General features: G+C 52.9%; 8 protein-coding genes across 8 annotated transcripts; 4 read left to right on the top strand and 4 right to left on the bottom strand.

The window, feature by feature from the left end:
* The first annotated feature begins 14 nt into the window (after window positions 1-14).
* On the top strand, window positions 15-1,728 carry BDP55DRAFT_670840 (acyl-CoA dehydrogenase domain-containing protein). The gene has a single exon (XM_060575414.1). The coding sequence runs from the start codon at window positions 220-222 to the stop codon at window positions 1,555-1,557; it is 1,338 nt and encodes a 445-aa protein (XP_060427323.1). The 5' UTR covers window positions 15-219; the 3' UTR covers window positions 1,558-1,728.
* A 225-nt stretch (window positions 1,729-1,953) lies between these two features.
* Window positions 1,954-4,782, top strand: BDP55DRAFT_229490 (fungal-specific transcription factor domain-containing protein). Its single transcript, XM_060566137.1, has 7 exons — window positions 1,954-2,231; window positions 2,298-3,149; window positions 3,207-3,273; window positions 3,350-3,539; window positions 3,595-3,772; window positions 3,855-4,004; window positions 4,056-4,782. Exons 1-7 carry the CDS (start codon window positions 2,083-2,085, stop codon window positions 4,537-4,539), a joined length of 2,070 nt encoding a protein of 689 aa, XP_060427322.1. The 5' UTR covers window positions 1,954-2,082; the 3' UTR covers window positions 4,540-4,782.
* A 242-nt stretch (window positions 4,783-5,024) lies between these two features.
* Window positions 5,025-6,110, top strand: BDP55DRAFT_556695 (uncharacterized protein; the record flags this gene model as incomplete). The annotated part of the gene is made up of 2 exons (XM_060569616.1): window positions 5,025-5,566; window positions 5,630-6,110. 2 exons carry the CDS (start codon window positions 5,025-5,027, stop codon window positions 6,108-6,110), a joined length of 1,023 nt encoding a protein of 340 aa, XP_060427321.1.
* Window positions 6,111-6,374: 264 nt separating this feature from the next.
* Window positions 6,375-8,291, bottom strand: BDP55DRAFT_749159 (uncharacterized protein; the record flags this gene model as incomplete). Its single annotated transcript, XM_060580603.1, has 6 exons — window positions 7,534-8,291; window positions 7,369-7,491; window positions 7,144-7,306; window positions 6,921-7,073; window positions 6,649-6,811; window positions 6,375-6,585 (listed from the first exon to the last, which is right to left on the bottom strand). Exons 1-6 carry the CDS (start codon window positions 7,885-7,887, stop codon window positions 6,375-6,377), a joined length of 1,167 nt encoding a protein of 388 aa, XP_060427320.1. The 5' UTR covers window positions 7,888-8,291.
* A 157-nt stretch (window positions 8,292-8,448) lies between these two features.
* Window positions 8,449-9,670, bottom strand: BDP55DRAFT_634256 (uncharacterized protein; the record flags this gene model as incomplete). The annotated part of the gene is made up of 4 exons (XM_060572645.1): window positions 8,449-8,560; window positions 8,635-9,381; window positions 9,448-9,579; window positions 9,663-9,670. 4 exons carry the CDS (start codon window positions 9,668-9,670, stop codon window positions 8,449-8,451), a joined length of 999 nt encoding a protein of 332 aa, XP_060427319.1.
* Window positions 9,671-18,466: 8,796 nt separating this feature from the next.
* On the top strand, window positions 18,467-20,255 carry BDP55DRAFT_556666 (uncharacterized protein; the record flags this gene model as incomplete). The annotated part of the gene is made up of 6 exons (XM_060569611.1): window positions 18,467-18,813; window positions 18,888-18,924; window positions 18,981-19,149; window positions 19,223-19,331; window positions 19,392-19,676; window positions 19,754-20,255. The coding sequence occupies 6 exons, from the start codon at window positions 18,467-18,469 to the stop codon at window positions 20,253-20,255; spliced, it is 1,449 nt and encodes a 482-aa protein (XP_060427318.1).
* Window positions 20,256-20,948: 693 nt separating this feature from the next.
* Window positions 20,949-21,815, bottom strand: BDP55DRAFT_556677 (uncharacterized protein; the record flags this gene model as incomplete). The annotated part of the gene is made up of 1 exon (XM_060569613.1): window positions 20,949-21,815. The coding sequence occupies one exon, from the start codon at window positions 21,813-21,815 to the stop codon at window positions 20,949-20,951; it is 867 nt and encodes a 288-aa protein (XP_060427317.1).
* Window positions 21,816-22,445: 630 nt separating this feature from the next.
* BDP55DRAFT_670818 (uncharacterized protein) lies at window positions 22,446-23,218 on the bottom strand. Its single transcript, XM_060575413.1, has 3 exons — window positions 23,115-23,218; window positions 22,958-23,038; window positions 22,446-22,898 (listed from the first exon to the last, which is right to left on the bottom strand). Exons 1-3 carry the CDS (start codon window positions 23,176-23,178, stop codon window positions 22,705-22,707), a joined length of 339 nt encoding a protein of 112 aa, XP_060427316.1. The 5' UTR covers window positions 23,179-23,218; the 3' UTR covers window positions 22,446-22,704.
* Window positions 23,219-23,245: the final 27 nt, after the last annotated feature.

Here is a 23,245-nt window from a genome sequence, read left to right as displayed (position 1 = left end):
ATTTGCTGGCTAACCTGGAAGACAGTAGCCGGGCGGGCTTCAGGTCTATTTGCCGGAGATAACCTGCCCTTGAGTTACCTTCATGTTTCGAGATCTGTGAAAAGGCCTTGACGAGAAGATACGAGAGGATATTGATGGCTTAAGCGCAGACCTAATGTACTCGTGTTGTCCACAGAGAGTTCAGCGCTCTCAATCTACACCCATCAACGTATCAACATCATGTCGGCCGCTTTGCTACGGAACCAATGGCGCATCGTGCGGCCAGCCACCAAGACCGTTGGGTGCCTTCGTCGGGCAACGATGACCTCGAAACAAGGATGGGCAGGATTTTCGACATCATCATTGTGGAGGATCATGGAAACAACCGGATTCACCGAAAATCAATTGACTGTTCGAGAAGCGGTCAGCCAAGTCTGCGCGGAGTTTCCCAACACCTACTGGCAAGAACACGATCAGAACGAGCAGGATCCGAAAGAGTTCCACGCTGCTCTCGCAAAGGATGGGTGGCTTGGTATCGCTCTGCCAGAGTCACTAGGCGGCTCCGGCTTGGGCATCTCCGAAGCGACGATGATGATGCAGACCATCACTGAATCAGGCGCCGGCATGGCTGGAGCGCAGTCTATTCACGCCAACGTCTACGCGACACAACCGCTGGCCAAGTTCGGAACTCAGGAGCAGCTAGAGAGCACCATTCCCAAGATCATCTCTGGGGAGTGGCGTACATGTTTTGGTGTCACAGAACCGAATTCTGGCCTCGATACTCTGCGCCTCGCGACGACAGCAAAGAAACAGACTGATGGATCGTATGTTGTCACTGGTCAGAAGATCTGGATTACATGCGCACAAGTAGCATCTAAGATGATTCTTCTCGCGCGAACGAAGGCGTACGAGGACTGCAAGAAACCAAGCGAGGGCCTATCGCTCTTCTGCATCGACATTGACAAGTCACAACCCGGCCTAGACATGCGCAAGATCAAGAAAATGGGCGGCCGAGCCGTCGACGCCAACGAAGTGTTCTTCGACAACTACCACATCCCTGCGAGCTCACTCATAGGCCAAGAGGGCCAGGGCTTCAAAATCATCCTTCACGGAATGAACGCCGAACGATGTCTTCTCGCCGGCGAGGCTCTGGGTCTGGGCTACGCAGCGCTAGCAAAGGCCTCAGAGTACGCGCGGGATCGCGTTGTATTCAAGAGACCAATCGGCCAGAACCAAGCCATTGCCCATCCATTGGCGGACGCATACATGAAGTTAGAAGCAGCGAAGCTGGCTACTTACCACGCCGCAAAGCTGTATGATGCCAGCAAGGAGGACTCGTCGATTCGTCAAGATCAGGTTGGAGTTGCGGCGAATAGTGCAAAGTACGTAGCCGCGGAAGCAGCATTTACGGCATGCGAACGTGCGGTGCTTACACACGGAGGCATGGGCTATGCGGCAGAGTACGATGTGGAGAGGTACCTGCGCGAAATCTTCGTGCCAAGAATCGCGCCTGTATCTCGCGAGATGATCCTCTCTTACATTAGCGAGAAGGTATTGCAACTCCCTCGCAGCTATTAGAGCAGAGTGCCGTAAATTGTAATCTTCACCCACGGCCCGAGGAGATCATGCACTGCTTGCATGGCGTCTCTCTGATCACAAGTTTGAGTTACCTAGTTCTACCAAGGAAGTCTTTTGCAAGTTTCGCGCTTGGTCTTGCGTAAGTAGTGCCCAAAGGCTATATAAACTACCACAATTACCGTTGCAATCTCCTTTCAGCGGTGAGACTACGCTTGTCGGTGGGCTTGATCAGCAAGTGAGGATGAGGCGATGAAAGTCTGCTCGGTGAAGCTCGGTGAAGAAGTCCACGGAACGAGAAGCCGAAACATCAAAGCGTGACTAATGAGGAGGACAGTGCTTTGTAACCGGCACTGTACCGAGAAGCTGGTTGCGCAAAGATATTATCCATGTTCATCCCGTTACAGGCCCAGAGCACCACCAATCCGCGCCTTGATTCCTGATGTTCGAATTACGCCCTGAAAGACTTCTCATGTTCAGCTAATTGTCCTTGCTGCGGCATGTTAAGTATCTGTGCCTACAATACCGATGGAGGGCCTGAAGAAACCACGCGCGAAGCACGCGTGTAGGGAGTGCAACTCGCGACGAATCCGCTGCAATGTCACCGAGCGCCACCCATGTTCGAATTGCGAGACAGCACAGGCGACTTGTGAAGTCATTCCGTCGCGAAGAGGCCGGTGAGTCTCCCGATTTTCCCCACACCCATGACTTCTAGTCGGCAAGTACTAATCTCGTCGGCTCAGGTATCTACGGAAATCCAAAAGGCAGAAGCAGACGGAAGAGGCCGCATCGGCGACCCCGGAGCCCGCTGCCCCCGTCGCGTCGTCCGCGCTCACCGCTGATGTCGCCGCGACGCTCGCTTCCATGAGTACCGTGTCTCCATCGCATGGACTCGGCGGCTCTTCTGGGGTATCACAGACTCCTTTTCACGCTGAGACGCCTGCTTCGTGTCATTCCTCCTCAGGGACTACGGGCGGCAGCCGGTTCTTCGGAGAGTCAAACTTCATCACGCTGGTTCCTGGAGCATCGGGACCCGGAAATGAGGCTGCGACAAGGGATGGGGTATTGAAGGGTCGTCTTACATTTCCAGTGCCACAGACGCCGCAATCTCATGACCTGGCTACTTCGCCTGCCAGTGTGAGTATTACTATGAGCTCTGCGACGGAGCGATACCTTCGGGATGAGGGAGCGCTCACCTTCCCTGACATGCAGAGCTGTCTACCAGCTTTGCATGCTTACTTCGCTTGGTTTCACCCTTGCTTTCCCATTCTTGACCGCGCAGATATCGCGAGGCGGCTCGTGACAATGGATATCTCGCCGCTCTTATTGCAAGCGATGCTTTTCATCGGTTCGACGTATTGCGACGAGGCAACAATTCTTGGCATGGGCTTCAAAGACCGGTCCGAGGCTAAGGTTCTGACATACTCTCGCGCGCGAGTTTTGTTTCATGCCAATTGGGAGAAAGATGAGTTCACTCTGATACAATCGCTGTTTCTATGCAGCTTCTGGAGAGGTGGGCCGACGGATTGGAGAGACGTGAGGTATTGGCTCGGCGCCGTTCTAACCCTCGCCCAAACACATGGTCTCCATCGCTCGTAAGTTATTATGAGTGCTATTGTTTTGTTCAAGAACTCAACTTAACATGTGTTCAGAACTCGATTCATCACGAAAGATCCCCATTTCGCTCGGATGAGAAGAAGAGTCTGGTGGTCAATCTACGTAAGTCTCAAATGATCATGCATCTGTGTTCAATATGTCCCGTGTACCTACTTGGCTTGCGGCTGACATGCAATAGGTCCGCGAACGTCAAGCAGCTGTGTCACTTGGGCTACCTTGTCGAATTCGCGATGAGGATTGTGACATAGAGCCACTGACTGCTGCTGATCTGGAGGATGACGCTGACGAACAGCAAGCAACTGGTTTCGGTGCACCGAAGTCAGAGCACATCCATTATGCTATCAAGATGATTGAAATTGCTCGCCTTCGTGAGTCTCATTTCTGAATGTCAAACCGTAGTTCTCTAGGCTAACCGATCTATAGTCGGGAGAATCATGGATACCCACTTTGCGCCTGGTCGAGGTCCTCCAGCACCGACAGAAGTTCATGAGTTGAAGCAGCAGCTGGAGGATTGGAAGCAAAATCTACCGGATGAGATGCGGAGAGGACCTGACGATGGGCAGTCTTCGGTCTTGACCTGCTTAATCCACCTTGCATACAAGTAAGTTGAGCGCAGTCTGTTGAGCGCTGTGCTGAACATAACTACCTCTTACGTGGCGCTGGCTAATATGAGTATATCTCAGTCATCTACGCATTCTTGTGCATCGAAACGGATGGCTGCGGAATAGAGACCAGGAAGACAAGAGCGCAGCTCTTGCCGCCGCCTGTCGCATAAGTCGCATTGCCGAAGACATGCTCGCGCAGAAGACCTTGCAATATGGCCAAATGCACCTGTGAGAACCCAATTGCTACGTATAATCCAATACGGTCACTGAATCTTCCAGACTTACTAGCCTGTTTGCGGCTTTCTGCATACATGCAATCGACATCAAGTCTGCGGACGGCATCAGTCGCCGACTTGCCGAACATAGAGCTGAGATGTGTCTTCTTGGCCTCAAAGAAATTCAGAAGTACTGGCGCATCAACAATAATGTGCTCGATCTCTTTCTGCAGTACCTTGACGAATCAATTGCCAAGAGACTCAACGGCGACAGCACCGAACCTGCACCGACGAACACACTACCCAGTTCTATCACGGGTCTTGGTCCGTTCAACAACCCAGAAGCCAGCCCACCGGTGACACTACTTCATGACGCTCTTCAGCAAGCTAGGCCTGAGGCAATGGAGGACCAATACTTCAGTCTTATGCGGACGAATTGGGAAGGCGAAGATGCTCTCGAAGATCTCGGGCTATTCCTGGATCCCCAACTTTACGCCAACGGGCCAATGCAGGTAGAAGGTCTGAATTTCCTCCAGCGTTGCCTGTGAAAGTGGCCGAGAACCCGGCTACCTCTCTGTGATTTTTTAGGTCTCTGGCGACGCGGAAAGTCTTCACTAGGCCGGCATGTGTCGCCGTGGAGGGGAGGGACAGTCTGATTCTCACTCAATCATCACTTCGGCTTCTTCTGCCGAGCACAGTAGCTGCTCGGCTTTGTTCAATGAATTCTCAAGAAGCCGAAAGCATATAGCCGAGCGGCTCGGTTACCCACAGACCTAAGATCGACGCTGCTCAGACCATTCCTCATGCGGCGAATTAGAGGGATTGGGGTTCTTCTGGTCAGCAATTGGGTCGGTCTTGATATCCCGAGGCTCCTCCAGTTCCCGGCTCGAACCAACACCTCGATCTAAGGGTCTCTGATGAAAGGCATGTGTTGATTGCACTTGACCGAACAAACAAGAACCCCCAAATAACCTGCGAGCCCTGAGTATTTCATACACGCCCATAATCCCTCGGGTCCCAATTTCCGTCCACGATGGCATCCCTGGTCCATCAAATACCGCCGGCCTTCCGTCACTGCACCGCTCGCTCACGGCGATCTATCACCACGAGTGCAACAGACGCAGCCTCCAAGCTCATGGACACATTTGCCGGTAAAGATGTTGTCCGCAAGCAATTCCTCGACTCTAATCAACTACAACGCCTGAGCTTGACCCTCAATCGAAAAGAGCTGCATCCCGGTGTTGACGTCTCTTCAGATGCACCGGCTCAAGGCACGCCCCTGCCTCCGGGCTACCATCTCGTTTACTTCACCCCGACGGGCGTCGAGAGTGAGCTCGGCATGGACGGCACAGATAAGACTTTCAACGCACCGGCGCCGTTTACGCGGCGGATGTGGGCTGGCGGGAAGATGCAGTTTTTGGAGGGGACTTCGCTGAAGGTTGGCGAGACTGTCGAAGAGAGGACGAGTCTTGTCGGAGCGACACCGAAAAAAAGTAGAAGTGGGGATGAAATGGTCTTGGTGGATGTCGAGAAGGAATTCTGGGGTCATGATGGATTAGTTGTCAAAGACCAAAGGTAAGTCATGAACGACCTCATAGCCAGTCTGTTGTGGAGGCAGCGAAGCTCAGAGGTGCGCAGATCGTGGATCTTCCGACCCGAAGTTGATGTGTCGCTGGCTGCGAGAACCGCACCAATACGAAGTCATAGACCACCTGCTTTTGGGCCATCTACCATCAACGATCAGCAGAGTGCAGAAGGTAACACAGTTCGTCACTTTCGATGGTCGCCCGTTGGCCTGTTCAGGTTTTCTGCTCTCACCTTCAACGGCCATATGATCCACTACAACGAGCCTTGGACGAAGGATATCGAGCGCCACCCCGAGGTTGTGGTCCATGGGCCTTTGAATCTAATCAACATGTTGGACTACTGGAGAGATGTCTACGGCAAGGGCGCCAAGGAGACGCGTCAGGTTACTTATCGAGCTATGTCTCCATTGTACGCCGGTGACAAGTACACTCTTCGAACAGCTGCTTGTGAAGCAGAAAGTGGAAACAAGTATCAGTTGCTTGTCGAGAAGGGTGATGTTGTATGCATGAAGGGGGAGATCATTGGCAGTTAATCATAGTATGGCAAGACAAACATAGCATTCAAGACTTGTCACTTTAGTTTTGAGCATACATGTCACATTCCATAACCAACATCGGTCTGATGTCGCTGCCCCTTAACCTCAAGGCCTTACCCCAGACCTCAAGACTCGCGTCATTAGGACGTATCCCGACACTAAGAATGATACAACCATTCAGAACAAAGATCTGAATACCCGTCTAAGTTGACCATCTTGGAATAAAATCAGTAAATGAACCTTGGGGGCTTATACACAAACTCACATGTAGTCACTTACTGGGACACTGGTTCCTCCGCTCTTGCTCACCCATGGGAAAGCTCGATCGATCATTCTGCTCTCGTACTGACTGCACGCTACACTGATATCTCGTGTTGATGGCCCGATGCCCGAATCAGCCTTCTGTTTGAGGGCGAGTAATTGAGGTAATGCGTCGGCGCAATCATGGAAGGCTTGGTTCCCTCCCATTCCCCTGGAATGACACTGTATGTCAGTACGTCGGGTCAACATATCTATATCGGATTGATCAACCAACCTATTAGGTTGCATTGCATGCATTGCATCCCCGATCAGCCAGACTCGAGGATGTCCCTCGTCACCGGTTGTTTGTTTGTCGTCTTTCCGCCATGTTTTCGAAAGTCTCTTGCTTGCTCGCATGCGTGCTACAGTAATATGGCCCATGTTCTTGTCGTCGAAACCTGTTGTCAACATTGTTCGGCTATCAAGGCGCAGCGCCAGTGATTGGTGATGTGGGAAGGTGCTTGCCGGCTCACTATTTAGGTGCCTAGTCTTTGGTCGCGCCAAGACAAAGCTTCATGGGATCCTCCACCTTGTTCCAGTCATCGGTCGGCATTCTGTCTTTGGGAATCATAAGACCCCAGTAGTAATACGCATCCTTCGTGCTATATCTAGCGCCATTCTCGGCCTTTTGGGTCGTCTCGTCCGCGGCGGGCAGAAATACTGAGTGTCTATACGTCAGCCTTCGTTGTACCTTTCTTCGCACAGTGGTACAACTCCAGACTCTACGTACACGCATAGAACATAGAAACACCGCCAGCAAAAGTAATTAGTGGACTTTTGGTCAGACGTGGAGGCAACTTCTCCGTCCAGTCTTCTGGCAAAGGGCCTTTGCTGAGGATCATGGCATGACTGTCAATTGGTACAATGTTCCGAGCTCCGACTTGCTTGTTGACCTGTAGACACTTTCATCAGCACTCCTTCCTTTGATGATTATCTCTGTTCTCTTAAATCTTACTCTTGATCCGCTGCCATCTGCGCCAATAAGAACATCACAAATATCCGTAGTGCCGTCGGCGAAGTGGACTCTCACACGTTCCTGCCCATTGTCGCTTTTGACAACTTCGTACCCTTCAAATGCCTTGCCGAATCGGATGATGCCCCTCTATTGCAAGGGAGCAACGAGAACATCTCGGAGCACAACACGATTAATGGCGGAAGACGCACTGTAGGACGGGAGTTGGCCCAAGTCAAGCACAGTCTGAAATCTCATGTTCAAGAAGGCCGGCGCCGTAAGGCCTGTCGAGGACATTTGACTGAAGTGAGACTTAATAGTCGCAATTTCAGCTGGCTTGAGACAGGCGTTGAAACCTGTCATGGCGCTCTCACCCAATCGAATTTGATATCCCTCTCTCTTGGTATCCTCTGCGTCTCGTTCGTATACGGTTTTGTCCACGCCGTGATTCATCAGGCCGTCTGCGAGTAGTGCCCCGGCGAGACCGCCTCCCGCGATGATGATCTTGAGGGACGTCGCCATGGTGAAAAGTAGTTGAGCATCAGCTCCCAAGACTACACTAGAGAAAGAAAGGTGGACGACCACGACGATGTTCTTTTCTTGGATCTCACTGGTCACATTCAATTATCTGGTGGGTAGGTTGCTGTGCGCCTTACGCGCAATTGTATTCAATCCCCTGCAAGTGCTCGGAGCACCGCGAAAGTTCGGCAAACAATACCGACAGTGCGGATGCGAGTCATTCTATAGAGAGGATCATAGAAATATCTGATGTCTTCAACTTCATACGATAGGTAGTGCTTCGCGAGAGCCCAACTACCGGGTACAATGTCAGGCCCCACACGGGCTCTTGAGGGGGTCCGGGGCCAGCCTCCGAGTGGCTCGGTGTTCGGTGCCCGCAGTTGTCCGTCGATACGCTGGTTGCGTTATGTTGCTTCCCACAAAGTAACATGAAACTCGAGTGCTTGGGGTTCGTCGTGAAATACCAGAAACCCACCATTTTGGATATCTTCGCCTAGTGCCAAAAAGTCATGTATTCAGGTCAAATTCCAGCAAATCAGGTCCACCGATCATTGCCTGGATGAATCAGAAAAGTGGCTTTGCGAGACCGAAATCGAGCTCTTCCACCGTTGACGAGGTCTGGGCGTGAACCATGGCAGTGGCGGCAGTGGTGTTTACTCGGTACGGTTTGATCGCGCTATCAGCCCGCCCATCGTGTTAGTGACATGAGCAACCGCCCCCCCCCCCCCTGTTCCTCGAGATGAAACTTACCCCTCGTCATGGAGAGCCCAGAACACCTTCTTGGGCTGAGAAAGCCAGCGGATCTGGTTCGTTGCGAACTGGGCAGCCGAGCCGTCGTATGGTCGACCGTTTAGATTGGCTCGGCCGGCGATGGTGAGGATCGCTACGTCCGGAGTGGGTTCAATGCTCTTAAGGATGCCCTCATAGCCGCCCAGATGTCCATTCCAGAACACAGTTTGTCCTGGCCCAATGAGGAAGTTGTAGGCAAGTTGACCTCCGTCGTAGTTGGAGAAAACGTTGTTCTCTCTGTCGCTGATGTAGTTTGCAAAGGACTTCATTCCGTTGTCCATGTGGTCGGGCGGCATGATTTCTTTCATGCGCATAAGACCATACTTCATACCCATTGTGATATCAAGCGTACAAGCATACGGTGTCGCTTCGCCCATGTACACTGTTCCGGTATCAATTTCCTCGGGGATGTCGTGATGTCCACTGCCCGGCATAAGAGCATGTAAAGAGGGCCAAACGTGGGCAGACATGACAGCGCGCGAATGGTGTGGCATAGGTGGCATTCCAGGCGGGCCACTAGCGATGGGTATCTTGCCAGCCGCCGCGGCTTTGCGGTCGTCCTTGGCGAACAACGGAATACGCTCTCCACCGGCGACGGGAAAGAGCTGTGACTCATTTACACCGGCTTTTCGGAGAAGATTTATTGCTTCTCCATTGGCGAAGACTATGGCACCTGTTTTCTTTGCAATCTTATCTGCACCAGGCAAACTAGGCACGAGAGATGTTAGCGTCAGCGAGCAAATCTATAATCCAGCAGGAGGCAAAGTAGCATACTGATCGAAATGAGCGAGAGATATAAAGATGTAATCTGCTTGACTAATGTCGTTAATGTCAAGATATTTCGGCAACACAGACGGTCTTTCTAGCCATGTATCCAGGAACAAGACGAGCCCATTAGCTCGCAACCTGAACGTAGTGGCCCCTAGTTTTTCATGAACAGGTCAGCTCACAACTTCTTCAATATGACATTCGCCAGGTTCCAGACGTACCAAATCATTCAATAGTTGCAGGAACCATTGCAATGACAGGGATAAAGGTGATTTTGCTTTCGAGAGCTGCAAAGGAAGATCTAGAACGAAAAGAAGAGGGTATTCGATGCGTGGGACAGAGCTCGGGAAATATGTAAGGGAATTGAAAGACAGGCAGTTTTGTACGTTGGGTGGAACTCTAGGATGGAGGTTAAATACGTCCGAGGTAGCGTAGGTAGTTCCCCAAAGGGGCCCAAAGGGGCAAGGGATAAGAGAGGGGAGTGTGGTGCTTAGCCGATCAGCGAAGGCATGATTGTGTGTGCACACACTCCAATCAGTATTATGTTATCATCCTGCTCACGAACCTTTCCGAACCATCAAGAATTCTTTTGAGCATGACTACGCAGTACTGCGAGCCCAAGCGTTCGGCACTGCTGGAGCTTTAGACAGTAATCGAGCCTGATCCCGCTGAGGTTCGAGATTGACGCCTATTGGACCTGAAAATCGCCTATGTTACCGCTTGTCGTCTGAACAATTGGGTTGGCAAGTGCGGCTTGAAGAGCAAAAGCTTTGTCAACGGATTCACACTAAGCATACCTTCCAATCAGTGACCCCCAGATACGACATGAACGCCGCAAACATAAGTCAGAAGCAAGAAAATCCAGGACGTTTGGACCATCCTTTAACCGTCGTAGCTTGTGCAGCGTTGACTTCAGTGGCCGGCTTCCGTGGAGTCGCGTGTACTTGTATCCTCCAGTCCCTCAGACATTTGCCGTAAATGCTTCCGAGAACCCCAACTCATCACCAGCGACTGTAATCACAACAACAAATAAATTAAGTGCAGGATTTCAGCTTTGAAATTCTTAGGGGTTTCTTCCCGGACCAAGACTCGTGCAGGACGGTGAGGACAAGCAACGAAAACTGCCCTTGGCATCTCGACTGCTATCATTACTCATCCATGGATTTTCCAAAACAAAGTTAAGCTCATGAATAGTAAAACGTCTGACACGAGCTTTTGGCATAGTACTACTTACTCAAGCCAAAGTCAATGCCATGCAGCTGTTTTGATCGCTTATGTGCTATTGGTCGATATTTCACGCCTGTGAATGCGCGAACCCATCGCGGGCAGCATCGTTGTCGAAACAAGGTACGCAGTCGCTCACCAATCCGCTGAAAATCATGAGGATAATTGGGAACATAGCTTGACAGGGGCTCTGAGATGTCATGCCAATTCATCTGTTTGGCATGTGCACACGGATATAGTGTGACATGATGGCCAGCACGACACCCCAGAGACTGGCAGCACATGCATGCTTGCTCCCGTTCAAAGCCAAAAGATTGGAGCCTAACGGACAGACTTCAAGTTGTCTGTGCTATTGATATGGGCAAATATGATTCATTTCATAGAAGACGAGACTGTCGTACAACTTGGGGAGTATGGAGATTCCAAGTCACACAACGTTCTCATGGTTACTAGATGCCAGAGTTTCATCGTCCGTCCAGATTCTTTCCGCTCAACAAGTCTTGTCGATAACGCTGTCAACTTGTCAGCTTGATTGAATATGTTGTTGTTGTTGTTGTATTTAACGCCGTGGCGGCCGGGCTAGAGCCCTTACCGCAGACCTCCCGAAGGGTATATGGCGTGGAGGGCCGTGAGCCAAGGCTACCTACTCTACAGTACGTCGTCTCTTTACATCGTCCTCCAAATCATGCCTTGTGGCCACTACGCGTTCTGTCTGTCCCCGGTTCCCGCTGGTGCCCCAGTTTCATTCTTTCCCAAATCGTCCCTTGGAATCGGGAGGTTCTTTGTAGTCCGCACTCACATCTACGTAGGTGTGGATGCTGCTACCGCAGACAGATCTTCTGGAAGAAGTCCGTCACGCGGAGAAAGGCCTCGAAGCCTCGTGGGTCGGTGATTAATCTCTTGAAGTAGGCCTCGAGAGATCCCATAGGGCCTATGGGCTCGGGCATACTGCGAGAGTGGAGGGTCGGCCACCGTTGCCTCCTCGCCAGCGTTAGTCGACAGTAGACCAGGTGGTCCACGTCTTTCGCCTCTCCACAAGAGCACATCATTAGAGCGTCGTCGTGGTTGAAACGTCGGTGATATTGCTCGAAGTCCCCGTGACCCGATCGTGCCGCCAGCAGGTGATGTAACGTAGCCCGCGGCAAGGCCAGTTCAGGAGGGCTGGACAGAGCTGCCTCAAGCCCCAAGTCCGCGTACCGCGGCCTTCGCTCTTTATACCACCATCTCCTGTGCTGGCTTTGTAATTTTTCCCTTGCAAGCCGCTTGATGCCCGCTAGTGTTGCCATTTGACCCATCCGCGCCGGCAGTGTCGTTCCTTCTTTGGCCAGCCGGTCCGCGGCCTCGTTTCCTTCGATGCCCTGGTGTCCCGGGGACCAGTGCGTCCGTATATCAAATATCCTGGCCGCTTCTTGGATTTCGAGGAACGCGTCTTGTGACGAGTCCGGCGCCTTGCCGCGGATGCCTTGTATAACGCTGGTGTTGTCGATACATATGTGGATTGGATGACCGCGATTGGTGAGCAGAGCCCTTCTGAGGCCGGTTCGCGCCCCTTCGACCTCGGCGTCGAACACTTCTGCTAGTCCGAGTCGGCCGCACCCTTGTGCTATGCGTTTGGAGTCTCGGTAGATGACGAAGCCGTACCCCACGGCTCCGTTCGTCGCCCTGGAGCCGTCCGAGAAGACGATCATATGGCTTTCCGGTACTGTCTTTAGCCAGCGCTCGAAAGCTTTCGCAGCCTCTTCTTTGCATTGAACTACTATCTGATCCTGTGAGCTTGGCAGGTACTGTGATTGAAGGAACGCTGGTCTTCCGCATCTTGGCAGAAGTTCAGCCGTCCGTTGTAGTCTCGTCTGTTGCTGTCCCTGCTGGGAGAGCCGCGCGACTAGCGGGTGTCGGCGATCAATCCTCTGTAGTCGGACTGCGGCCCGTAAGCGGACGCCCTCTAAGGCGACTTTGGCTGACGGTAAGCCGGCGTCTCGGAGGAGGCTACTGGTTGGCGTTGTCCTCCAGACAGGCAGAACGGCCCTTGCTGCCGCTGTAATGACGCTGTCGATCTTCTGCACGAGCCCCTTTTGGCCTGTGTTGACGGGTCTTCCTTGGAGAGGCGGATTCGTGTCTGTCTCCGCTTGGCGTCTCGAAGCCGGCTTCGTGATACCTGCGTACCATGTTTCGGCGCCGAAGAGCGCGATCGGCAGTACGCAGGAGACGACGGCTTTTCGCACGGCGGCCGCTGGGAGTCCCCTCTTTGTGTTCGTAAGCTGTCTCAGATGTTGAGCTGCCCTCTTTGCTGCAGCTACTTTTGCGTCGACATGGTGCCGGAAGGACAGTCTCTTGTCGAACCAGACACCCAGCCAGCGTACAGGTTTCGTCGAGGCCTTGACCACCAAATCCCCCGCCCGGACCTCTGGCAGCTCCGCTGGCTGGCCGTGCTTCCTAGTAAAGTGGATGACCTCGCACTTGCTCGGGTCAAAGGAGACCTTGTTCTCCAAGCCCCATCTGAGAATGCCGGCTGCGCTTCGGTTGAGTATTGCGACGTTGCTCTCCAGGGAGGGGCTGATGGCCAGAGTGGCGATGTCGTCCGCGTACCCGAATCGCGCGTTCGGGTCGTCTTCAAGTATCTCTGCGATGTAGAGCAGAAAGGCAATGGGAGATAGTGGTGACCCCTGAGGCAGCCCGCATGACAGCGGGAAGTACTCCGTTGTGCTTTCTTCCAGTCGGACTCTAGCGGTGCGGTTGCAGCAGAAGCTAAAGATCAGTCTGGTCAGGCCATGTGGCCATCCCTGCTGACGCAGTCTAATGACGAGCCGGTTCCGAAGGACGGAGTCGAACGCCCCTTTTACGTCCATAGTCAGAAGTGTCGCCGTGAGTCCTTTTAGGAGGGCCATCTCGATGTCGTGGGTGAGGCAGGTCGTCAGATCGACGGCTGACCTGCCTTGTAGAGCCCCGATCTGTTGCGGACTGATGATGCGCTCGACAATCGCCAGGGACGCCATCCTTCTGGCTATCAGTCGCTCTAGTCCCTTGCCCAGGCACGAGAGGAGCGCGATCGGCCGCCAGGACCCGGGCTTGGAGGCATCCCTGCCGGCCTTCTGGATCATGACCACCTCAGCTCTGCGGAAGGGCAGAGGAAAGTGGCCGGCCCGCATACAGGACTGGAATAGCTGCCTGACCGGTTCCGAGATGACATCCCAGCATGCCTGGAGGAGGCGTGTTGTGATGCCGTCCACACCAGGGGTCGTTGTCTTTGTTAAGGTGGCCGTCTTCACTTCTTCTCCGCTAACATTGTCCTGCCAAGTAATCGCTCGCCTCGGGACGACGGGTACGTCAAACGGGTCACCCGGTGCGTCATCTTCCGCACTAAACCTGTCGAGAAGGGCTCCCCGAAGCGCTTGAGCCTTTTCGTTAGTATCCTCGATCGTCTGGTTGTCCACAACCAATGGGGGTGCTCTGGTCAGTAGGCTCGCCTTCCGCCAACCCATGATCTGGTACAGGTCCCGGTCTGAAGCGACTCCATCGATCTTTCCGGCCCAGTATGCTCGCTTAGCCTTCCTCACCGTGCTCAGGAACGCCTTTCGTTTCTCCATTAGATAAAGGTGCGCATCTTGCTCCGTCTCCCAGGCTTGTTGGTTGCGGGCAGCACGGTATGCTCTGTGGGCCTCTGCGCATTCCTCCGTCCACCAAGCCGCGCCTTTACCATGTTTTCCTCTCTTCTTGCCGACCGCCTCAATGGCTCGGGAGAAGAGCTCGACGATGTGACTTGCCTGCCCGTCCAGGTCTTCCGGAGTAGGTTGATCCCCCAGATTGGGCATCGCAGCTAGCCCCCCTTCGATCAGGTCTCTCAGCCGAGGCAGCGCCGAGTCGGGCACTGACAGTGGCCGTGGCTGCGGGTGGCCCTCTCCCTGTGACACTGGGCGTTTGAGTAGTGGTATGACGGCCACGATGGCCTCGTGGTCAGCTCCCGGGTGTAGCTGTGGGCTGACCTGCGCGTGCGCAAAAGGGATATTAGAGAAAGCCAGGTCCAGGACATGTCCGCAATCCTGGGTTGCCACCCCAACTTCGCTGATAAGAGAGAGATTGTGGCCGTCTGCCCAGCCTGCGATGTCATCTCCCCGGTTCCCGTTCCTCGTCCCGGGCTCCCAAGAGTAGTGATGCGCGTTGAAGTCACCCGCGATCAAAGCTCGCTCCGGGGGTTTGAGTTCTAGCAGTATCCCTGTTGTGCGGCTGTGGGGGTCGCGGGGTTGTCTGTACACGTTGACGATAGTCGTCGTTTTGTCGACCACCAGCCACAGTACGTCTCTCGTGTGGACAGGCCTCTGCTGCTCCACCGTCATCCCTATCCCTTTGCGTGTGTAGGTCAATACTCTTGGTCTGGTTCCTTCGCTGTCCCAGAAGTCGACCGGGACGAAAGAGTCGAAACCCGGGTGCGTGTTCAGTTGCACGTTTCCGTCCTTCCAGCCCGTCCAGGGTTCCTGGACGAGGACCACATCTATCTGAGCCTCCCAGCAGAGCTGCAGGAAAGCCGTGTGCGCCGGGGAGATCTTTCCGACGTTGCCCTGCGCAACGCGTAGCATCCGTGGGGTCGCCGCTCTCGGCTTACGTCTCCGAGTCGAGTTCGAGGTGGGTGTAGGCATTCGCGACGTTGTAGTTTGGCTTCTGTGCTGCCCGTTGGCTCCTGCTTGGCATGGGTAGCACGGGACGGTCGATGGAGGTGTTGTCGGGGGAGTCTTCGCCTTCGCCTTCGTCCGCCTCGTCTTCATCCATGCTGCTGCTGTCAGTGCTTCCGTCACCGAGGCAAACGATCGAGCTTGCGGAGGGCGTTCTCGTGCGCGCGCGCTTGGCGCCGGGTTGCTGGTTCTGGCTGGTGGAGGTAGGGACGCCTGCCGCCTCCTGGCTACTGTCGGATCGAGTAGCCTTGTACAGAGTGTCCGATGCTTTCTGGCCGGCCTTCCGGATCCGAGCCCGCTCCTTTCGACCGGGAAGGGAGACGACGCCGTTTACGGCCGAGGGCCTCGCTGGGCAGTCTGTGTGGCTGGCTTGGAAGGGGCCGCAGCAGTTGGCACATTGGGGCCTGGCCATGCAGGGTCCCGTTTCGTGTGAATCGGAAGGTCTTCCGCAGTTGCTGCAGATCGGTCGTCGTCCGCAGAACCGGTTGGAGTGGTAGCCCTGGCAGCCGGGGTCGTGTCGGATGAGCGTCCTTCGTTTCTTGACGGGCAGAGATCTGCCGCTTTGGTTGAAGAGCCTGAAGGGCGTGACCTCTGATGTGAATGATATGAGCCAAGATATTTCGTTCGTGACTGGGTTGGGCCCAAGGCGGGACGGTCGAGCAAGGACAGGCTTCTGTCCTGTCTGTGCGAAGACCTCATCTTCAACGAGTGTGGCTGGGTCCAGGACGTCCCCGCCAATGCTGTGTAGTTTTGTTGGGCATCGCGGCACAACGTAAGTGTACCACTTGATAGGCGTCTCGACCTGGTGGGCGCCGAGGCATTCCGCCAGCTTTGCCTTACTTGCAAGTAGTCTTTCCTGTATTTGCTTGTTTCGCGGCTTCAGAGAGTAACCTGTGCTGATATGGTAGACGTGGGGAAGGTCCGCTAGCCCCAGGCCAACGGCCTTACAGACGATCTGTCGTACGGCGAACGGTGCGATCTTCCGAGCGGCCGCTAAGCTTTCTTCCGGGACGCGGGCAAAGATGCGGAGGTCCTCCTTCGGCTGCGCCTGCGGCTGATCCTCGGCGGGGAGTGTGGCCTTCGGGCGGGCAGAGCTCTGGCAGCTCTGGCCGCTCCGGGTCGCCGCAGTGGTGTTGCCCGCCATCGGTGCGACGACAGCCGCCCAACTCCGGGCCGCTATTGGGCTTGTCTCGTGATTGATCAGTCTCTTGAGGGTTTGAATGACATAGGCAGTGGCTTCTTTCGCGATCTGCTTTCTAGAACCGTCAAAGCTGGCGACAACGCTGTCGACGGACCGTGCAATGGTCAGAAAGACGTCTTTCCGTGCCTCGTACTGTCTAGCTTCTTCTGCAAGGGCTGTCAAGACGGACCCTGTGGCAGATCCGCTCGGAGCAGATGCGGTAGAGGCTGCGGGCCCCTCGGCCGAGGTAGGGGCGTCGGTGGTGGCATCAAGCTGGCTTCCCGTTAGGCTGGGCCGGGTCGGCTGTGCCTCGGCGTCGCGGCGTCGCTTAGCTCTTGAGGTGGGGTTCGGCTCCGGAGGTGTCCCGGAGCCTGGTTCGGGGTCGGCTTGGTCGGCCGACATCAGTCCGGTGCCCGACGGCGGCTGTGAGGCCATCGCGGATGCGGGCTCCGGCAAGGGGAGGTGAAGAGTTTTCGGCTGTTAGTAATTTGGTGGTAGGCTCACTCATTCACTAACAGCAGATGCCAAGAAAAATTAGGCGAGAGGGAAGTTGAGCTTGATTGAATAGCTCTCCAAATTATGCTTTGTTTTTGGAACTCGCCATTGTTGAGTCTGACACTTGCCAGTAACAGGATTAGGGAATTGTCCTGACTTCGGATCGCACGAGACAGTCTTGCCACCTGAGCATGTAGCGCCTAAGAAGTTCCCCCACTGAGCGAAAGTCGCAGAATAATCGCCACCCATCGCGTTCCAGCCACGCCAAATATCAAAAGCACCAGTAAATGTCTGAAGACCGCTGGCACAGGCACCTTGACCCCCGCTCACGGGCGAGTTTGGTTGCCAACTCGCGCAGTCTGGTCCCATGATTGCGACGAGCCCGAGGCTTGCCACGTTGTATGCCTCGTCTGCGTTCGGGGCGCAGACAGAGACCTGGCAGTGTATTTGGTTGCAACCTGAGGCTAGGACGACTTGGCTGTAGGTCAGGCAAAAGAGAAGGAGAGCGAACCTGGCAGCGGTCAGTCCAATTGTGACATAGAGTCAGATATTGTGAAGCTCACCGTCTCAGAGCCATCTCGAATATGACTGATGGCTTTTCCGCTGATACAACCTTTGAGGATGCACAAAAGCTCCAAATCCAAAAGATGGTCCAGAGCTGTTTGTTGAGAAGTGGCCGGAAACCGATTCTTTTGTCTTCCGAGTAGGACGATTGCAACTGCGAGCGACTGCAAAAGGAAATCGAGAATAGGAGACAACTCTGAGCTGAAAGCTGAGACTATTCCTTAATGACATATCAGATCTCAGAATGGCTAGGATGGCAACTGTCCGGACAATCGCAGTGGTAAAGGTCCCATAGACACGTTGCTTGAGTCGTGAAGGATGATGGGACAAGGGACCATTTGAGCCAGCGATGCCGACATTCCGTCCCATAATGAGAACAAAGGGCAGAAAATATGCTGCTTGCCTGTAATTTTTGCTACGTTGACCACTTACCGGCCCACGTGCTTGAAGATCCTGCCGCGATCATTTGCGGCAATGACTCAGTTCAGAAAACGTGCTCCGCGCCTGCTAGGAAAGGCGAACAACTCTGATATATTGAAAGCTTGTTTCGTCCCAAATCACAATTCGAAAGTCCATCACTGACCTTCAAGTGATCATAGTGTCGCCATGGAAATTTCGAAATCCTCCACCGCTTCGCCTGGCCCGTTTTTGTACCCACGCGACACCAATACCATTCATTGCACCTTACACGTGGGAGGAATTTCTGCCTATGCTTATTCAGGCGCCTTTGCAGGTTACGACTGAGAATGGGCCAGCCTTTCCCACAAAGTCACAAAGGGGTCGACCGACTCTTGTTGTCAGTGAGTCTATTACCATCCAGACTCGCTGGGAGCTTGGAATGAGTCCGTTGTTTTGTCTCTGCAACATCGCCACTTTCACTATCACATCAAACAACATAATGCGCAACTTAGCATTCCTTCTGTTGGCATCTAACGCTCATGCTTTTCCTACTAATCTTTGGCCCCGTACCGATAAATGGGAGCAAACTACTTGCTCTGATGCCAACATCACTGATGCAAAGGTTCTAGCTAATGTCCGATGGGCATCAGCTGACACGAATACATCATGGAAAGAAGCTGTTGCAGCATGGCAGGACTATAAACCGGGAACAACTTCAGCTCAGCTTAAATTCCCAGCCTTCATCAGCGACTTTTACGGCGGTCCGGAGGGATGGGATTGTCAAGATCCTGTCAATACACCATGCTCAACGACAGTACAGTGTGCTGATACCAAGCACCCAGCAGGGTAAGTACAGTTCAGTTCATTTCAATCCGAATCAGGAGTCTTTCTGACATGGTCTGACATTTTATTCTTCACAGATTCCTTCTCCTCAACTCCTTCTCCAAGTTACACGACGTATGAAGTACCCGAACACCCAGTCTTCAAGGTCGAGTCAGCTAACACGCGACAAGGTATACCAAAAATACCACGAGGCGCTCCAGGATGCTCAGTTGAGCATATCTGCTGTCATGGGAGACTTCACATCTACTTTCGCGCCCCAGCTAAAGGCGGATGATCAGTCGACTCTCATCAAAACCATAATGGATGTGATGGCATTTGGCATTGGCATTGCATCGGCTGGTCTGTGGAATATCGGTAAGCCTAGCTAGGCTTATGTTGTAAGCTCGGCCAATCTGAGCTAACTTTTGGGTAGTCATCAAGGATGCCGCAATATTTACTGGCAACAATTTCGGATTCGCCAAAGACACATTTAACAGCGCCATCTCCGCTTCATTTGCTCTAAGTAAGGACAACACGAAATCGTAGGTCTTTTTTTTTTTTTTGTGACTACTTGAAGTCATCCCTCTAACTGTTCCGGGCAGTGCCAAAGACTCTGCAAGTGTGCAAAACGATTTGACCTCCGCAATGGGCGCCTTATTCGACGTATGGAAGAAGACACAAGAAGACTACTTGTCCGAGATCTTTTCCGGGTCGAATAGTACCACCATAGGCATGCTCGAGTCTTTCATCAGAGACGGCATGATGAACATGCTGCCTGTCGATATTAATCTCTCCGGCATGGTAAATGTGGTCGAGACCATCATGTTCGGACAAATGATTCCCATTGCGTGGCAAGTAGCGCCTGCTGCCTACACGCCTTTTGTGCTGTGCGTTGATATATTCACCGAAGACTGGTTCCGCAGACATGGATCGGGAAAAGTGGCTAACAAATTTTGACCGGTAGGAAAACTGGTGATGCATGTTCGAGCACCATGCCCAACACACTTAACCCATACATGACGCAAGAAACACACGAGAAAGCTGGTGTATGCTGGAACGGCAACCAGTTCTACGTTCTGACCGTTGGTACCTACCGAGTAGACGTGCAAGCCGATACGCCTGGTCTGCCCGACTCTGACCCGCCCTTCCAACTGATGGCAGGTGCCACCCATGACGTTCTCGACGGTAAGAATTGGGGTGGCATAACCTTGGAAGATATTGTCATCAGCTCATACGGAGGCTATCTGAATAACGGAAACCGCAATGGCTACACCATATCCCTAGACGACAGCGCCGGAGAGGTGAATCAACTCATGTGGACGGGAGGGGTACAGACGCCCGGTTTCTTCTCGCTTCCTGTCTGCACGAGTTTGTGGAACACTCTGATGAACATTGCCGGAAGTAAGGCTGGAAAGGACAGCTACCCCTGTGGGGTAGTAGTTGAGAAGACATACCCAGCCACATGATGTTTCACACAGGCTTACCTCAGCTTTACTATAATTTTGTATTCTATGTATTGTTAGTATTCACCACACAAGTGTATGAACAATTTTAGCAACTTGTGCATAAGTCCTTTCTCAGTTGTTGAAGAACTGGAACCACATGGGCCTGTCTCTTCGCTTTCAGGTCATTGCCACTACATTAAAGACCTCTCAAAAAGCTAACAATCATGGCGTGCATGTACCAAACTTATTTGAGGGAAAAACAATTGGAGCTAAAGTATTATCGACTGCTAGATGCCGTCCATAAATGTGCATAATACATTTCTGTGGCAGATAAAATAAATGTATAATACTTTTCTAAGGGCCCAAGGGCAATAATGAATAACATAAGAACCCGACTAAATATCCATTTTATCCGTCTATGAATAATCTCGGAATAGAGCAAAGTTACAGGAAGACAGGAGACGGTTGTAGCGGCTTCATCCAACAGTGGGAGAAATATGTACATGCAATATATTACTTGGTCGGAAGATGTATAGCACCAAAAACTGACTGATGCTATTTCCGAGTCTAATCATTTTTTCTGTCTCGATTCGTTTGCTCGATGCCCATGCTTTAATTATAAGACGAGTTCGTTGAGATCAAGAAATCTCTTGAGACACCTTAATCCCACATCAAGAAGACAAAGACTAAGCAATGGGCTTTTTCCATGTTCGCTTACAAGTAGCCAGCCATACCACCGCAAACATCAACAGACTCGTAGTTGAGGCCAAAGTTGACGGTCTCAGGGATGATACGGTAGTAAAAGTTGGCAGTATGGTCAGTCTTGACGAAACCCATGAGGTCATGAAGGCTGCAGCAGCTGGCACGAGTGTTCCAGTAGGTGGCAAGACGCTGGGAAATCTCAATCTGGTGCGCGCGAGTGAGCTTGGATTGGAGACGAGTGGTGTAGGAGATCTTGAAGCCAGGGGCCGAGGCACGCTTCTCCATGCGTTTGGTGATGGGCTCCTGCTCCTCGTCAAAGGGAAGGTAGATGTGACCCTCGCCGTCGCCAAAGTCGTAGACGTCCAGGTTCAGAGTGGTGTTGAGGAAGTTGAGACCCTGAACGCTGGCAACGGATTGAGGGGTGCGGGCGTCGGAGTCGTAGCGAGCGAGGAGGTGGGGGGTAGCGTCGGTGATTGACGCGAAGGTAGAGCCATCGGCGGCGAGCTCCCGAGTGAGGAAGTCAACGAGGGACTCAGTGCTGCCATCGCGAGCGGAGATGGCACCAGATCTTTGCAGGATCAGGAAGATACTTGCAACACCGGCGGCGATGGCGCTGGCAAGAGTGTCGCATTCACGTCCGTTGATGCGTCTGCAAACATACAGGGCGGTGAGGCCGCCGGTTGTAGCATAAACGGCTACCTCACTGCTGGTGCCGATCTGCTCAATGACAGTCGAGAGAGTCGAGCACTCTGCACGGGCAGTGAGAGGCGAGACTGGGCTCATTCCCACCTCACGAACCTCAAGAGCTGTGACATCGGTGACCACAGGGTGGGCGATGGCGCTGCCCAGAAGAGTCGCGATAATCGGGAGGAGAAACATTTTGAGAACAGGTGTTGGTAAGATAAAGAAACGATTCTGAGAGTCCCGAATTGGCAGATGCGTGTCTGAGTTGGCAGATCGTAACTCGGACACTGGGCCATTGTTTTTATAACCTTCCCGAGCAATTCATAGCTATACCCAAATTCCTTCTGCATCGTGTCAGCTCACGAGGCACAAAGCCAATATCCAGATGATCCTTCTCGGGTCTCGAGGTGTGAGTCCCACACTTCCAGGCAGTCACAGAAGACATCCTACACGTCTACTAGTGGCGGTTAATACTGCAAGAGCCATTGAGTTTGTAGTCCCTCCAAGTCAGGAGAAGATCCATGTTTCCCCGCCGAAGAGTAGTCGCCTGCTGCCGTCTAGCCGCTGACTGTGTAGGGACCCGATTTAACGTTGGATCAGGCACACTTAACCATGCCAGGAAGATTGCCGATTTGCCGCACAAGGCCATGCTGACAGCTATTACAATGGGAATTCTCGTAGGAAGATCGCAAAGTTCTTTCAAGAACGGGAGCCGCTTTCGGCTCCCGAGGGTTCATACAACGATGAGGTGCCTCGCGGTTCCGCCAGAACTATGCATTCGCAGCAATTTTCAACGTAATTTCAAAGTACGTCTAACATGAGTCTCCCTAGGAACGCTTACGGCAGGAACTTAGTTACGTTGGTCGCGTTCGACTGTTTTGGTATGTTCCAGCCGACACTGGGTACCCAATGGGACCTTTATTCAAGCCAATGATTTGGTTTCGAGGTCCCATAGGCTCTATAGCGTGCTATTATGTTCCATCTCGGCAGCAATCTCGTCGAACAAGACCAAACCACCTCAGCCGTTCATTATACCCGGATCTTGCTTAACCGTTGATGACCTCGAGGCTCAACAGCCTTTTGCTCAACCTTTCTTGAGGGACTCGCCCAGTTCCAGACTTGAGTCCTGCAATGACCACAAAGATAGCACAAAGCAGGTAAATACTTGGGCAGCCCACAGAAACAACAACCGTTGTTTGTCAGCTAAATCTAGACCTTCGCGGTTACCGCGGATGAACAAAACTATCGACTCCACAAACCCAAGGAAGACCCATCCAACTGGTCATAGGTCAGCTTAGGTTGACACTATGAGGCGCGAGTATCGCGAGTGAACTGACAGATCTTCTTGAATCGTACGCCGTTCGTGCAGGAAACGTAGAGCAGGTAGAGCGTAGTGATTAGGCTGGTGAGAAAGAGCCCTGGCACAGTTTCAGTTACCACATGTAGAGTTCCATGCTATATGCATTACACGATCTCGAAAAAGTTTTGACTTACAATCGTCTGCATTGATTTGAATGACCCACTCCATATGGCGCCAAGACAGGAGTACGTTTATCATTTTGTGAGGTACCGTACAGATCTCCTGACCGAAGGAAGTTTGCAGCCTTATGGAAAGTTTTTACTTC

The sequence above is a fragment of the Colletotrichum godetiae genome, assembly GCF_030913485.1.
Source record: "Colletotrichum godetiae strain CBS 193.32 chromosome Unknown BDP55scaffold_32, whole genome shotgun sequence".
In the NCBI taxonomy this organism is placed as follows: domain Eukaryota; kingdom Fungi; phylum Ascomycota; class Sordariomycetes; order Glomerellales; family Glomerellaceae; genus Colletotrichum; species Colletotrichum godetiae.
This window is presented reverse-complemented; position numbering and strand designations above follow the sequence as displayed.